The sequence below is a fragment of the Delphinapterus leucas genome, chromosome 16 (genome assembly GCF_059928025.1).
Source record: "Delphinapterus leucas isolate spDelLeu-1000000601 "Yukka" chromosome 16, BTC_Dleu_Yukka2, whole genome shotgun sequence".
NCBI lineage: Eukaryota > Metazoa > Chordata > Mammalia > Artiodactyla > Monodontidae > Delphinapterus > Delphinapterus leucas.
The window spans coordinates 28,460,183-28,476,252 of NC_143144.1; the positions used below are offsets into that span (position 1 = coordinate 28,460,183).

A 16,070-nucleotide genomic window follows, 5' to 3' on the forward strand; every position below is an offset into this window, starting at 1 on the left:
AAGTCTTAGACTCCTCTGCCATGTAAAAGGGAGGTGTCAAGTACAAGTAAAAGATATATATATATACCTGGCAGTAAATATTATTGAGTTCACTACCTCAAATATTGGTATACATGAAAAACATATAAATTTAAAAAGAGGATAGGTAGATGAATGACACACCCATACTGTTATTAAGGGAAGCAAAGATGTTTTGTAGTCTGTCCTAAAATCAGAAACTCAGGTTATGATGATCAGCCATTCCATTCAACCAAATGATAAAGTTGCCACCCCTATCATTGAGTTTACCAGGCTGGGTGGATTCAAAAATATGAGTATAAAAAGATGGCAAATCTTGCTTTGCTATGACCTGGGAAGTCTCTAACAAAGGGAAAATAAATTTCTACTAACTCACATCATTTTTTTGTAGTAGTAGCATACCACTTCTGAGAGAGGAAAATAGTGAAATTAGTTCTTTAGGAACATGATGAGAAATAATGGTTTCTTGTCCCTGTGTGCCCTTTTCCCTCAGTACTATCTGGTTTTGATACTTATAGGTTGCATAGGAGTGGAAAGTAGATATTTAAGATTACCATTAGGTTATGATAATGACAACTCTGTAATAACAATAGTCACATATGTGTATTGCTTTATTGCCAAAGTATTTTCAAGTATTTCTTTTTGCTTGATGCCACTCTGTTTGATAAGCAGGGCCAGTATTATTACCTACCCACCCCTCATTTTCTAAGTTAGAAAACTGAAGCCCAAGGAAGTTAAACATTGTACCCAAGGTTCCTCAGGTAGCAGGAGCCAGGATTTGAACAGACATCTACTTGGTCCCAGTGTGGTGTGCTTTCAGTAGCACTATGTGTGCTGCCTCTTGAAACATTTTCAATGTATACTTGCCCATAAATAAGATAATCTAATGGGCTGTTTATTTCTAAAGCATATGTACTATGGTAACAAAACCTTCCATAGCAATAAGATCACAAGCACATTTCCCCCCTGAAGATTAGGTTTGATTATGTAATCACCACCAAGAGGAAAATCATTATCAAAATGTGCAAGTCTGGTCTTTAAAGTGGTTATGCAGTTCCTTGAAGCTACTGTGTATTATTTTTAAGAGCAAAGGAGAAATTAGATGGTTTGGGTGTTTTGCTTTGTCTCTCTCTGTGTTTCCTTGTGTTATCGCAGATTTAGTAGAAAAGGAAAAGGACAAACATGTTAGTAAAAGAACATATACTGTGCTTTTAGTAATATTTTGCCATTAAGAATTTGAGAGAGTACAACAGCAGCATCTATCTGTTTGAGCAGAGGACAAGGAGCCTCACCGGTGGCCATGCAGAAAGCCCAGCAGGTGTCTCAGGGTCTGGATGTGCTCACAGCAAAAGTGGAAAATGCAGCCCGCAAGCTGGAAGCCATGACCAACTCAAAGCAGAGCATTGCGAAGAAGATTGATGCTGCTCAGGTAGTGATGATGATTTTTAGCAAGGGTGGGAAATAAAGGAGAAAGAGAAATGTTCCGTAAATATCCTGTATCCCTCTCCCACTAACTTTCTATGGGTGGATAATGGGTGTTTCTAAGTGATGATTGATACACACTAGTTGCCAATGTTAACACGTCCCCTACCACCACAGGCTTAAGGCTAATGTTTATCTATATTTTGAAATAGAGATCTTAATTTTGAATACTTCAGTTAGTTAAAAGTAAGCATTCTGAGTACCATTCTCCTAGCTCCTGATGGAGATTACAGTATGTTAAACCTGTTCTTCATCTCAGAATTCACAACTGTGTTTGGTCATAGCAATGTAAAAGGGTTAAAGCTTTCTGATATTACTGTACTGTAAAATGATTTTCAAGCATTTCATGAAGAAACATAAATGTTTAAGAAACTGAAGAATTAATAAGGTGTGATTAATTCAAAGCTAAAGCTCATGAAGATATTTTATCCTAATGAGAAAGAAAAAAATCATTTTTAAAAAGATGAAGGGGGACTTCCCTGGAGGTCCAGTGGTTAAGACTCCGAGCTCCCACTGCAGGGGGCGTGGATTCGATCCCTGGTCTGGGAACTAGGATCCTGCATGCCGCACGTGCAAATATTAATATCTCTATAAATAAATAGCTGAAGGATTGATTTGGTTTTGCCTGAGTAAGAACTGATGTAAAATAAAATAATAAGGATCAGCATTATAAAAACAATTGCTGGTATGCCTTATGATTACTTTTTTTTTGTGTGTGTGTGGTACGCGGGCCTCTCACTGTTGTGGCCTCTCCCGTTGCGGAGCACAGGCTCCGGATGTGCAGGCTCAGCGGCCATGGCTCACGGGCCTAGCCGCTCTGCGGCATGTGGGATCCTCCCAGACCGGGGCACGAACCCGTGTCCCCTGCATCAGCAGGCGGACTCTCAACCACTGCGCCACCAGGGAAGCCCTTATGATTACTTTTGAAATATTTCTGATGGCCTTGTTAAGTTTAGTAAAATTGGTTCATGAGTAGATCACAGTGTGCTTCTTTTCTATTTCTGTGTGTGTAGAATTGGCTTGCAGATCCAAATGGTGGACCAGAAGGAGAAGAACAGATTCGAGGGGCTTTGGCTGAAGCTCGGAAAATAGCAGAATTGTGTGATGATCATAAAGAGAGAGATGACATTCTACGTTCTCTTGGAGAAATATCTGCTCTGACTTCTAAACTAGCAGATCTACGAAGACAGTATGTATTTAATCAATTAAATTGTCCTTTAATCTCTCTCTTTTTCCCCCTAAGCACATATATAGTTGAAATTTATAGGTTAAATGCACATATGATACTCTTCCATTGTCTTCTTATTGATTCTTTGTGACGTGGTGAGGGCAGATATTTTTAAATTAATAATTTTAGGATACTAAGAACTATTTTTTAAACAAATATTTTTAAGAGATCTATTTTTTAAATTAATTAATTAATTTATTTATTTATTTGGCTGTGCCGGGTCTTCGTTGCGGCATGTGGGATCTTTAGCTGCAGCATGTGAACTCTTAGTTGCGGCATGAAGGATCTAGTTCCTTGACCAGGGATTGAACCCAGACCCCCTGCATTGGGAGCACAGAGTCTCAGCCACTGGACCACCAGGGAAATCCCTGAAGTCCATTTTTTAAAATTTCTAAGCTAGGACGTACTACTACACCATGTTTGTGACTTGTCTGTTTCCCAGGCATATGAGGAAAATAACTTTTGTGGCTAGCTATGAAAAGCTTTGTGTGTGTGTGTGTGTGTGTGTGTGTGTGTGTGTGTGTTGGGGTGGGATGGGGAGGCATAAGAAGGTAGTTTCTTCCTTGACCAGCAGTGTTACTTCTTATGTAGCAGTTATAAAAGATCCTTAAATATAACATCCTCACTGCAGGTTCTTCTCGTAAGGGGATTTTTTTTTTTTTAAATCGGTGACACAGATAAGGCTTTCATAGCATCTACTTTGATTGTATAGAAAAGAAGTGTCACTTTCTCCTTTTTTTTTTTTTTTTTTTTTCACTTTCTCCTTTTGAAAGATATTTTTCTGTCTTAAAAAAAAAAACAACTGCATCATATGCTAAAAGAACATTAAAAAAGTGTACAACGGCAAAAGTAAGAGTTGCTTCTCTCCCACCTCAGTCCTCCAGTCACTTCTCCAGGAATAACCATAGTCAAGTATCTTGTGAGATTCGACTTTTCATTTAACTTGTGTATTTCACTCCCTATTCTTCCACAGGAGAGTGCCTAACCTTTTTCCACAGAGGTACTTTAGAGTCCTTTCAAATCTTATATTGGGTAAGAGACCAACGTTAGCTAAGAAAGCAAACTTCTGCCTCAGACCTTGAAATAGGAATGAGTGGGAGCAGGGTGGGCATACTTTAGGCAGGAGGTTGTGGTGATAGAGAGCAGCTTAAGTAATAGCTCAAGTTTGATTCTATATCAAGCTCAATCATTTGGGGGGGTCACTATTTTATACCCCAAATATAAAATTATATAGGTGGGAAAATGTATAATTGGACAATTGTAAAGTAATATATGTCTACAAATTTTGGTCTCTGTTCATTAATATTAGCTAATTAATATAGTCTTCACATTTTTACTAGATTTAAAAATACTCAGAGGAGGAAACTATGTTCTCAGGATCCTAACACAGGTCCATATACATAGCAGGCACTCATTAATGTTTCTTAATGATGAAGAGAGAATTAATGATAATAGTGATAACAGCAGACCAAGTTTGGTCACATGCCATCATTACTTATTCCTATTATCTATCTATCAATCAATCTGTCTATCTATCTATCTATCCATCTATCTATTTGTCTATCTAAAACTTCCTGGCAGCAGGAGTAGCTATGATCAGAACCATAGTAATTACCTTCTTTGTCCAGCTTTATAATGGAGAAAGTATGAAAGTTTAGAATCATAAAGGAACTTTTAAGATAGTATCTAAATTAGTCATTCTGTCAGGTAGACTAATATTTGCTTTTTTATCAGTGAGCCAGATGTGATTATCCTGAAGTTTACTTTTCTATGACCTAGTGGACTTGAGATATACAATGAGTCAGATTTGAGATGGCAGGCTCAGGGGTCACCTAACCTAGTGATGACTGATCGAGCTCAGCTTACCAAATGGTTGAGCTTGGTTGAGCCAGACTGACCAAACTCATATTTAACTACAACATATTTAACTGTCTTAACGAGGCAAAACAATCAGAATTTATATTATTAATTTCTTATTTAAGGGTCAAATAGATAAATCCCTCTCCTTTCAAACCAAGTTAATAATAATCATTAGCAGTTTGTCATCTCATTAGCATTTGTATTAGCAATTAACTCATCTCAATGTAAAGAGTGTCTTTGTGTGACAGGATGGCTATTTTTTTCTCTGCAGGGGAAAAGGAGATTCCCCAGAGGCCCGAGCATTGGCCAAACAGGTGGCCACGGCGCTACAGAACTTGCAGACCAAAACCAACAAGGCTGTGGCCAACAGCAGACCTGCCAAAGCAGCTGTCCACCTTGAGGGCAAGATTGAGCAGGCACAGCGGTGGATTGATAATCCCACAGTGGATGACCGGGGAGTTGGTAAGATCATCACTGCACTTATTAATCCTCATTAAACTTATTACAGTGAAGATAAGCAAGTTGTTGATAGAGATCCTGTATCATCTGTAATTAGGTACAGAAGGGGTTCTTTAGCCACTGGTGAGTAAGTCATTCCACAGTGTGACTCCATCTCCACATGTAGCCAATAAATTTCCTGTGATTTAATCAAGAAGTATTAATAAATTAATGATTTTGCTGCAGGCAAATAGAAAATTCCTCAGTTTGCAGCTGAAACTTTGAGCTAATTATTTCCAGTCTATGTATACTTTCATTCTGTTGTATTTCTGTTATTACAGTCCTTAGTTAAGTTCACAGTTAAATATAATTTTTGAAAATAAGTAAAAGACACTTAACTACCAAGGTTGTTTTCAGTTGTGAGGGCTCCTGTATCACACAATCACCTGTAGAATTGCTAACCTAAAATTTTGATTTTTGAGAGATTTTAGGAATGGATCTATAAGAATTTAGGTCGTATTATGATAGCAAGCCTGTTGAAGCTGAAAGATCTATTTATTTCATTTGCTGTATTCATTGGAGAAAGATAAAATTTTTAATTGGTGATTCCCAGTGTGGGGGAATCAGGCAGACATATAATTTACTGGTGGAGGAATAAATTGGTACAAATTTTCTGAGTGGCAATTTGGAATTATATGTCAAGAGCTTTAAAAAAGTTCATACCCATTGACTCAGCAATTTGACTTACAGGAATTTATTCTAAAAATAATTAGAGATGTTTCTAAGGAGTTACATATGAGAATATGTAAACAGTGTAAATATTTAATAATATTAACAATTATGGTTCATATGATAAAATGTTGCATAGAGTTTAGATCATGATTTTTGAATAATATTTAATGATGTAGAAAAATGCTCACATTAAATAAAAAGAAGCAAGGAGTAAAAGTTAATGTATAGTATGATCCCGGTTTTGTAAAAGAGAAATGTATGTATGTATAGGAGCATGCAATGCATTCAAAAAGACTGGAAGGAAATGGTCAAATATATCAGTCTCCAAGTGATGGGATTATGGGTGGTTTATATTTTTTTACGTTTTTTTATATTTCCCCAGTTTTTTGTCTTGATAGGGGAAAAAACCCCACTAACCCCACTAAATGTATTATTAAGAAAAGAAATCCTTACCAGAATGGCACAGTGGTTGGCTTCTCCTGGGCTATGTGAGTTTCAGTGTTTTCCTCTTGGTGCAGGTCAGGCTGCCATCCGAGGGCTTGTGGCCGAAGGTCATCGTCTGGCAAATGTCATGATGGGGCCTTATCGCCAAGATCTTCTTGCAAAGTGTGACCGAGTGGACCAGCTGACGGCCCAGCTGGCTGACCTGGCTGCCAGAGGGGAAGGGGAGAGTCCTCAGGCGAGAGCCCTTGCATCTCAGCTCCAAGACTCTTTAAAGGTAGAACTTGGGAGCACATATCATTACATTTCTTTCTTTCTTTTTTTTAGAAATAAATTTATTTATTTAATTTTTGGCTGCGTTGGGTCTTTGTTGTTGTGTGCGGGCTTTCTCGAGTTGTGGCGAGCGGGGGCTGCTCTTCATTGCAGTGTGCGGGCTTCTCATCGCGGTAGCTTCTCTTGTTGCGGAGCTTGGGCTCTAGGTGCACGGGCTTCAGTAGTTGTGGTGCACAGGCTTCAGTAGTTGTGGCACGCGAGCTCAGTAGTTGTGGCTCGCGGGCTCTAGAGCTCAGGCTCAGTAGTTGTGGTGCATGGGCTTAGTTGCTCTGCAGCATGTGGGATCTTCCTGGACCAGGGCTCAAACCCGTGTCCCCTGCATTGGCAGGCGGATTCTTAACCACTGCGCCACCAGGGAAGTCCCTCATTACATTTCTTATGCTTACTATTATTCAAAAACTAGGAGGGAGAGTTTTAAAAAAATATAATTTCTTGAGTCTATGGAAAGTGAAAAAGGTGTGATCAAGAATATAAGGAGGGGCTTTCCTGGTGGCGCAGTGGTTAAGAATCCGCCTGCCAATGCAGGGGACACGGGTTTGAGCCCTGGTCCAGGAAGATCCCACATGCTGCAGAGCAACTAAGCCCGCGTGCCACAACTACTGACCCTGTGCTCTAGAGCCTGTGAGCCGCAACTACTGAGCCTGCGTGCCACTGCTGAAGCCCACATGCCTAGAGCCCAAGCTCCGCAAGAAAAGAAGCCACTGCAACGAGAAGCCTGCACACCGCAACGAAGAGTAGCCCCTGCTCGCCACGACTAGAGAAAGCCTGTGCACAGCAATGAAGACCCAATGCAGCCAAAAATTAAATAAATAAATAAATTTTTAAAAAAAAGAATATAAGGAAATCCAGAGCTTATTAAGGAAAAGCTTACTACTGTGTGATAGAAATTAAAATTGTGTTTCTCAAGCTTCACTCAATCAAGGGCTCTTTCATATTTGCTCTACTATGTATCACCTATACTTTTTTATTTAGTCAGTATTTTTCTTAAAATGGACTCCTTTTTTAAACTTTATTTAAAAGAAAAGTTTATAAAAATCCTGAAATCAGGAGTTTGAGTTAGTTATATTTTTTCTAATATTCTATAAAAGAAACACACAATTATTAAAATAAAAACATTTGTCTGTGTAACACCTATATTCATTTCAGATACCACCAGCCAGTGCATGCTACCCACCTTGAGAAACAGTGGGGGTGATTGATCCTTCTTTGAGTATTAATCTAGAATAAAACTTAGATTGGACGAAGTGTGATAATTATGAAAAGGAGTTTTTTCATGACTTCTGAGAATCTTCTGCTTTTGACCCATGTTAAAATAAAAAATGGATTCATATACTGGTTATCAAATTTTTCTAGAAACTTATTTGAACTATCCAGAAAAATTCCATTATTGATTTCTTTCATCTAAATATAAGAAGTTGCTTAGAAATTTGGCACTGCATCCACCAAACAGTCCTTACAGTTACTGTAATTATGTCAGGCCCCTCCAGCACTGGGATTGTTGAGGAACTCTGTCTCATCTCATGGTCTTCTTTGGGCTCAACCCCATGATTCTTAGTATTATTCTTAGGGGCCATCAAGAAAGGAAGTAAGATTTCTTGTTTGGGTGGAACAGTCTAGGGAAATGTGGGTCATGTGGGCAGGATTCACTTCTTACACCTGTTTCATGCTAGCTCAGTGCTTTGTACACAGTTGATACTCATAGCTGATAAAGTTGAATGAAACACCGAATGAATGAATGTGTCAGTGAAGGAAGGACAATGGCAGATGTGCTTTTTGGATATTTCTGGAAATTTTCATTTTTAAACAATGTTTTTAAGGATCTGAAAGCCCGGATGCAGGAGGCCATGACTCAGGAGGTGTCAGATGTTTTCAGTGATACTACAACTCCCATCAAGCTGTTGGCAGTGGCAGCCACTGCCCCTCCTGATGCACCCAATAGGGAAGAGGTGGGTATCTGAGGTCTTCCATTTCTTCTGTTGGCCAGCCATATGTATATGTATATGTATGTGTATGTGTATATGTATATGTATATGTATGTGTATGTGTGTGTGTAAAGGTAAAATGTGACTGCAGTGTATGTCAGGAGTGGTTGGGAAATTGTGGATGAAGGGTGGAAAGGTAGAAGAGGGAAGAAAGGCCTTGCCACTTCTTCTTTCAGTCACCAAGTGTGTCGCTTAGGAATGTCTTTAGGACATGTCTTCACTTGCAAGCAGTAGAAGACCTGACTATCAGAGATGAAAACAAATGGGCTTTATTTTCATCATATAACAAGAAACATGGAGCTAGGTAGCCTTGGCATTGGTTCAGCAGCTTGATTCCATGAAAGCTGGCATCTCTCTGATTTTCTTGATCTTTTCCTCGTGATGTGAGATGCTGATGCAGCCCTAGGCATTATGTTCAAGGCAGTAAGAAATGAGCAGTGGGGGCATTCCAGTCACAGCTAGAATAACTGTCCCTCTAGTTATAACCTTCCCTTTAGTGTCCCCTTAGGACACTTTATTCTCCAGACAGAAGTCAGGGCAATTCTTTTAAATCATTTGATGTCATTCTTTTACTCAAACCCTTTAGATTACTCCTCCCTGTCCCAGAGTGAAGCCAGAGTCCTTACAATGAACAGTAAGGCCAGTGATGTGCTGGTAGACACAGGAAAAAAACAAAACAAAACAAAAACAAAAACAAAAAGGCCCTGATTTGTAATGTTTGTTAATTTCCATGATGTAAATATTCCCATGATGGCTGTTTCAATGTGAAGTCACTGTAAGCAGAGTTGGGAAGAGATGGGCACATTTGGCTCTTATGAGCTTGTGTGAGTTGGTACCAGCAGCTTCGTCACACCACTGCATCTGGTCCGCCATCTACTTGTCTGACCTTGTGTGGTGCCTCTCTTCCCCCTCATGCTCCTGTCTCTGCATTGATCTTCTTGCGTTGTATTCCCAGTATTCCTTGTTTATGTTTGTATGTTCTAACCTTGGGGCCCTTGCTGTTGTTCTCTCTGGTCCTCCCACAGATAACTGCAGGTATTGTTCGCTCACTTTCCTCAGCTGTCTACTGAAATGTCACTTTGGGGTCACCACCTAAGATCGCAACCCCACCCCAAGCCCATCCCAAGAAATTCCCTAATCTCCATATCCTACATTTCTCCTTCGTGTTTATCAACACTTACATATTTACCTCGTTTTCCTCACGTTAGCATGAAAGCTCCACGTGGGCAGGGATTTTGTTTTGTCATTACTTTATTCCCATTTCTTAGAACAATGTCTGACACATCCTTGGTGCTGAATAAATGAAAGTAAACGCTCACCCAGAAATCCTCCAGGAGACTTTTGTGTATGTCTCATTGGCTAGAATGCTGTCACATGGCTACCTCACTGCAAAGGAATCTAGGAAAGCAAGTATTTGGTTTTCCATCCTCTATAGTATTGGTAGTGAAGGAGAAAGGGTTGGGTCAGGCACCCAAGACAATGTAGAACTGGTGAGCAGATGTTTATGTTATTCTTATTTGCTAATGACCCCCATTTTCTTTCTCTAGCCTAGGTTACTGGGCAGTTCAGCTCATGGTCCCTTTAGGCTGGGGTGATGTGCTGTGTTTTCATTCCATACATCTGAGTGTCTGATGAGCAGACAAAACTGTCTGCTGGTAATCTCTACCTAGATGCTGCATGGGTACCTCAGCATATGTTGTCCTCCTGTTTTCTTCCAGCTGGAAATTTGTGAGTCGCCACTGACTCTTCCCTTCATCTTCCCACATCTATAAAGTAAGACAAGCTAATTTGATCTCACAAATAACGTCTTGAATTCTCTCTAATTTCTATTCATGTTGCCATGGCTCTAGTTCTGATCCTTGTTCCCTGCTGCCTTTATAACTACACAGCTGAGACTGGTCTTTGAATCCATCACTAGGGCACGAATAAAATAAAAATACAGATCTGACCCTGATATTTTCCTGCTTAAACCTTTCAGTGGCCCTTCCTTTTCACATAGGAGAAAGCCAGAGCTCTGTGATCTGGCTTCTAATACTCCCTCTACCCCTGTTTCCCACAAACCCCGCCTCTCAGTTCATGCCCCAGCAATACCTCATTGCTTATAGTTTCCTGCATACTCTGTCCTTTCTTTTCTCCATGTCTTTGTTCTTTCTGTCTCTCTACCTAATTATTGTCCCCTTATCTCTTTTGGCTAATTTCTGTTTATCCTTTATTCTAGTATCCTTTACTTCCTGGATAGTCTAAGTGCCTTAATTTTTCCTCCCAAGTATCAATGCTTAGTTTTATTATTGCACATAGCACACAACTATTGTAGGTATCTGTTTATGGGCCTTTTTAACCCTGCTAGGATGTGAGATCCTTGAGATGCAGAAATTATGTCTTATTCATCTTTGTATCTTCAGCACCTGTTCCAGGGCCTGGCACATAGTAGGTGCTCAGTACAGTTTGGTTGAGCGACAAGAAAAGCAAGCTAAGCAGTTGGGTAAATCAGAGGGAGCAGCAGACATAGACTGGGGTTGAAATGGTGAACCAAAGTTGGCAAAGCCTTATAGATTCAGAGTGGGAGACCAGCCAAGGAAAGAAACAAGGACTGAGGCCAGGAGAAGAGGACCAGGGGGCTAGAGATTTAGGAAGAGATCCTGAGCATTAAATGGCAAGAACCCAGCTGGCTGAATCCAAACAAGAGGTCAGAATGGGGAAGAGACTTGCGTGCATAAACATAGAACCCTGGCAATGAGACTGGAGCCTGCTGTTGGACCAGGAGACCTTCAGAGATTGTCCGCTGGGAGCCAGAACTTGTCTCCAAGTATGGGCAGGTAGACCTCCAGGAGGAGGCAAAGAAGAGGGTAGATTCTGCCAGGCAGTTCCCAATGTGCTCTGTGTATAATATAAAGCTCACCCAGGGCTGTTGGATATACCTTGCCTCAAGCATCAATTCTAATAATGTGATCCAAACAAATGACAGAAGAACTTTTGTCGTCTAAGTTAAATTGTCCCTTTCGTGGTATGTGACCTTGCATAATATCCATGTTGAAGAAGAAGTTAACTTTTTAACAATATGTGAACTGAATGAACAATTCAGTAGATGGTTTTGCATTTGGGGTGATGGAAGCCAGCCATCCTTACCCTTGTGTCAGGCGTGGGTGTGAGCACCAGCTATCATTTTTCCCATGGAGGTCAGGGGCAGAGCTTTTACAACATTAATGGTAATGGGATATGTGAGGGAAGCTGCCCTGAGGAGGCTGGAGCTCTGGTTAGGACTCTGGATATTCTTGGCCTTTAATGCATCCAGCCACCTGCACTGGAACCTGGAGTAGGTTTTTCTATACTCTTCAAACTAGGGGATGAGCCTTTTGTGAACAGGGGTTATTTAAGTCTTTGGATTCTGTGAACTCCTTATTGCAGACTGCACAGCACTGTACGTCCTGTTTGCACCTGGTAAGCATTGACTGCACTGAAATTCAACGGTGTGTGTGCGCTTGCCTGGATGCATGTGATGCTTATGGCCAAACCTCTGAGGAGATACGGCAAGGCCAAGACTCGATGTGACTGTTGTCTTATTAACTTGTAAAGTCTTTGCTGAAGCAGTTGCTGCCTCTGCTTAAAGAGAGACTTTTTCTTAGGCTGCCTGACCATTTTATTGCAATAAATTTTCTTAATGTCTTTGTTCCTCAAGGTATTTGATGAGAGGGCAGCTAACTTTGAAAACCATTCAGGAAGGCTTGGGGCCACGGCAGAGAAGGCGGCTGCTGTTGGAACTGCTAATAAATCAGCGGTGGAAGGCATTCAGGCCTCAGTGAAGACAGCCCGAGAACTCACACCCCAGGTGGGTTTCACTCCCCTTTCATCATGTCAGTACACACCATATTGAGTAAAGAAGGTTAATTACAGAACAGTTTCTATACATTTTTGAACACTTACTATAAAATATCATGAAAGAATCCACATATACCCTTAATGTCTAAATCATTTTTATATTGTTTGAAGTTTTTACAGTGATCATGATTAGTTTTGAAAGTAGAAAAAACTAGTAAAGCACCCCCCTCCCACGCATAATTAGGGAAAAATTCAATAATCTTGGGAGGTTAGTTTATTTTGATTTTAGAGCTTATGCCTTTCCCCACATCTCTTTGATGGTATTTTAAAAATTTTAGATGTGGCCATAATTCTTCTTTTTTATTTAATTATATAACCAAGATGTAGCTAATGTACTGTAAACAGAATATTGGAAGAGTGGGAACAAAAGAAAACAACTTGGACAGGAATTAAAGTTCCAGTACATGATAGATGTTCTTAAAAGATCTCTTCAACATCGTTTAGTGTGATGTTTGTGCATTTTTTTCTTCCAATAAAATTACAGAAAATTCATTATCTTTTCATTCATTTATTCAGCAGATATTTCTTGAGTGCCTGTGGTACATTAGGAACTGTCTGGGCTTTAGAAATCTATGATACTAGATTTGGTGGGGAGCTTGTAGGCAGAGACAGGGGAAATAAGCTTGTCTCTTAATTGTTCAACTTTTGCCAATGTGGCATGTTAACAAGTTAGATTCTCTTGAAAAATCATACTTGTCTAGCTTTTTAAAAAAAATGTCCATAAAATATGAACATGTCTAACTTTCCTTAAAAATTTCCATAAAACATAGAACATAAAACATAGGATTTCTCTATAAAACTGAGATTTCTGAAAAAACAGAAACAGAGCACTAGGCTTAAGACACTAACTATGGAAAGAGCAAGGACTTTGGAGACAGATCTGGATTCGAATCCTCTGTCACTTTGAGTTTCCTTGTGTAAAATGGAGATAATTCCTTCCTAGTGGATTGTTCTGAGGATTAAGAAGATGCTTGTGCAGCCTATAACTTATCAAATACTCAGTAAATGTTAGTTCCTTCCCCAAGTGCTGCAACTGACTAGCTGGGAGCTCTTGAGCAAGTCACTTAAATTTTCTGCGTCTTGGTTTTTGCAGCTGTGAAGTGGAGAAATTACTGTCCTTTCTCTCTCACAGGCTTGTTGTGAGGCTTTAGTAAGACAGTGGATGTGAAAGCACTTTGTTAACTGTAGACAGTTATTATTATTTAAAGGAACATTTATTTATTTATTTATTTATTGGCTGCATTGGGTCTTCGTTGCTGCGCGCGGGCTTTCTCTAGTTGTGGTGAGTGGGGGCTACTCTTCGTTGCGGTGCGTGGGCTTCTCGTTGCGGTGGCTTCTCTTGTTGCGGAGCACGGGCTCTAGGTGTGCGGGTTTCAGTAGTTGTGGCACGTGGGCTCAGTAGTTGTGGCTCGCGGGCTCTAGAGTGCAGGCTCTGTAGTTGTGGCACATGGGCTTAGTTGCCCTGCGGCATGTGGGATCTTCCCAGACCTGAGATCAAACCCGTGTCCCCTGCATTGGCAGATGGATTCTTAACCACTGCGCCACCAGGAAAGTCGGACAGTTATTTTTAATAAATATTTATAAATCTGTTTTAAGTAATCTTTAGTATCATTCTTAATGGTGCTTTTTAAGATGAGGCTTAAGTATCTGTCCGTTTTGTATATGTTCAGAAGTATCAAGCAAACACCCGTTTACTTTGTCACTTTATTACCTTCTTAAAATCAGGCTGTAACTGTAAAATCTTTTGTGAGGGCCCATTCTGGGGAGCTGTTTATGAGACCAAAACTAAAGTGCTTGGTCTGAAAAGAGACTCGCTGATTTTTGGCCTTATAGTGCCACCTGTAGGTAAAGAGGGGGAAGCTTTGCTGAAGGTTTATATTTGAGTGGTGTTTAAAGGTTGTTTTGTCATTGCCAGGTCGTCTCAGCGGCTCGCATCTTACTTAGGAATCCCGGAAATCAAGCTGCTTATGAACATTTTGAGACCATGAAGAACCAGTGGATCGATAATGTTGAAAAAATGACAGGTAGAGTTGTGTGCAAAATTCTTCCTGTCTGATCCATGAGACTGAGAAACTCAAACAGGACCAGTTATGTTACTCAGCTGTAATTGGATAAAGGGACCATCATGTGCTCGACAGTGTACTTGGCCCTGATTAAGGCCGCTGAGCAGCAGCGGCTTCTCATTCAAGCCTTGCAACTTTGTCCGAAGAGAGACTCTTTGAGTCTCTTTGATTTTAATGTGGCCCTCCCGGTGTGATGTTTATTGTTACAGCTCCTATCTTCTCTGAATAGTGTCTTTTCTCTGTCTGAGCCAGAGTTTGGTTTCAGAGGCTGAGAGGCGGTGTTTGTGGATACAGTAAGTGTCCCTGTCATTTTCAGCAGGTTCACATTTCAAGGAACCACAATAGCTACCATTTAATACAACTTGTCTCAGAGTTTCCTCCAACTTATCAACTACGTAGTTTTTTTTTAAAAAAAGGAGAAACCAACAACTGACAAACCTGTGTCTGTGCGATAGAGGTGGCACCTCTGAATCTTCTTCATTCTCTTTGGAGGGAGGGATGGGAGAGGAAGAGATGAGGAATGTAGGCTCTTCGGCTTCCCTGCAGAACCTGCTGGGACAGGGGTCCATAGCAGCCAGAGATGAAAGTGGAGCTCCTGAGGTGTCTGAAGAGAGGTAACAGAAACAAGAAACAGGCTGTTAGGGTTATTGGAATCCTCTGCGTGGCTCATCTTGGGCACTACAAGCTGCCAATAAGCAACAGATGGCTGGGGAGTGAGACGGGAAGGGAGAAAATACTGTTAACAGATAATGTGGTGCTGATGCGGTGAAGGTTTCAGACGCAATCCTTGTTTCCTCCTGATGTCAAAGCGTTTCTGGTTGTCTGTGGTAGATACAAGAAGGCTGGTGACCACGGTTGGTATAAATGCTGTGAGTCTGTATGGCCTCCTGGGCTACATTCTCACTTTTTTTTTTTTTTTTTACAATGGTGATCACCTGGAAGCTTTTGATTGTGTAAGAAGGGTTTTGAGCTGAAGGTGAGAATTATGGGTGTTGTACTTTCACATGAGAAATTTGAGTGGACAACAGGGTTTTGGAGTCTCTGTTCTTCTAAAACAGAAACTAAATTCCATTTCTGTTCTCCGGACAGGGCTGGTGGACGAAGCCATTGACACCAAATCTCTGTTGGATGCTTCCGAAGAAGCAATTAAAAAAGACCTGGACAAGTGTAAAGTCGCCATGGCCAATATTCAGCCTCAGATGCTGGTCGCTGGGGCAACCAGCATTGCTCGTCGGGCCAACCGGATCCTGCTGGTTGCTAAGAGGGAGGTGGAGAACTCTGAGGATCCCAAGTTCCGAGAGGCCGTGAAAGCCGCCTCTGACGAATTGAGCAAAACCATCTCCCCAATGGTGGTGGATGCAAAGGCTGTGGCAGGAAACATTTCTGACCCTGGTAAGCAATGCATGGTGTGGTTCACCTCAGCTGAGAGGTTAATTCAGGAAGCTGACAGGGTGGGGAGAGAAGATGCACCCCACAACCATGACACAACCTGGGAGCAAAAACTACAGATACTTAGTTTGAGGATACTATATTAAGCTTTTTCTGTTCAAAATATGTTGGACAGAATATTTTCTGCAATATTGGCAGGGTTATTGTAAGTTAGTTTCTCTGGACCAA

General features: G+C 40.7%; 1 protein-coding gene across 10 annotated transcripts in view; it reads left to right on the forward strand.

Annotated features, from left to right (window-relative positions):
- The window catches only part of VCL (vinculin), a 98,556-nt gene that overhangs the window by 68,759 nt on the left and 13,727 nt on the right, over positions 1-16,070 (forward strand). For all 10 annotated transcript variants that reach the window (XM_089897723.1, XM_089897726.1, XM_089897722.1 and 7 more), the window contains 8 exons: positions 1,294-1,447; positions 2,514-2,689; positions 4,860-5,050; positions 6,277-6,476; positions 8,350-8,478; positions 12,191-12,340; positions 14,306-14,414; positions 15,543-15,845. In XM_089897723.1, coding sequence (XP_089753849.1) covers positions 1,294-1,447; positions 2,514-2,689; positions 4,860-5,050; positions 6,277-6,476; positions 8,350-8,478; positions 12,191-12,340; positions 14,306-14,414; positions 15,543-15,845 — 1,412 coding nt within the window. The remainder of the gene's footprint in view (positions 1-1,293; positions 1,448-2,513; positions 2,690-4,859; positions 5,051-6,276; positions 6,477-8,349; positions 8,479-12,190; positions 12,341-14,305; positions 14,415-15,542; positions 15,846-16,070) is intronic.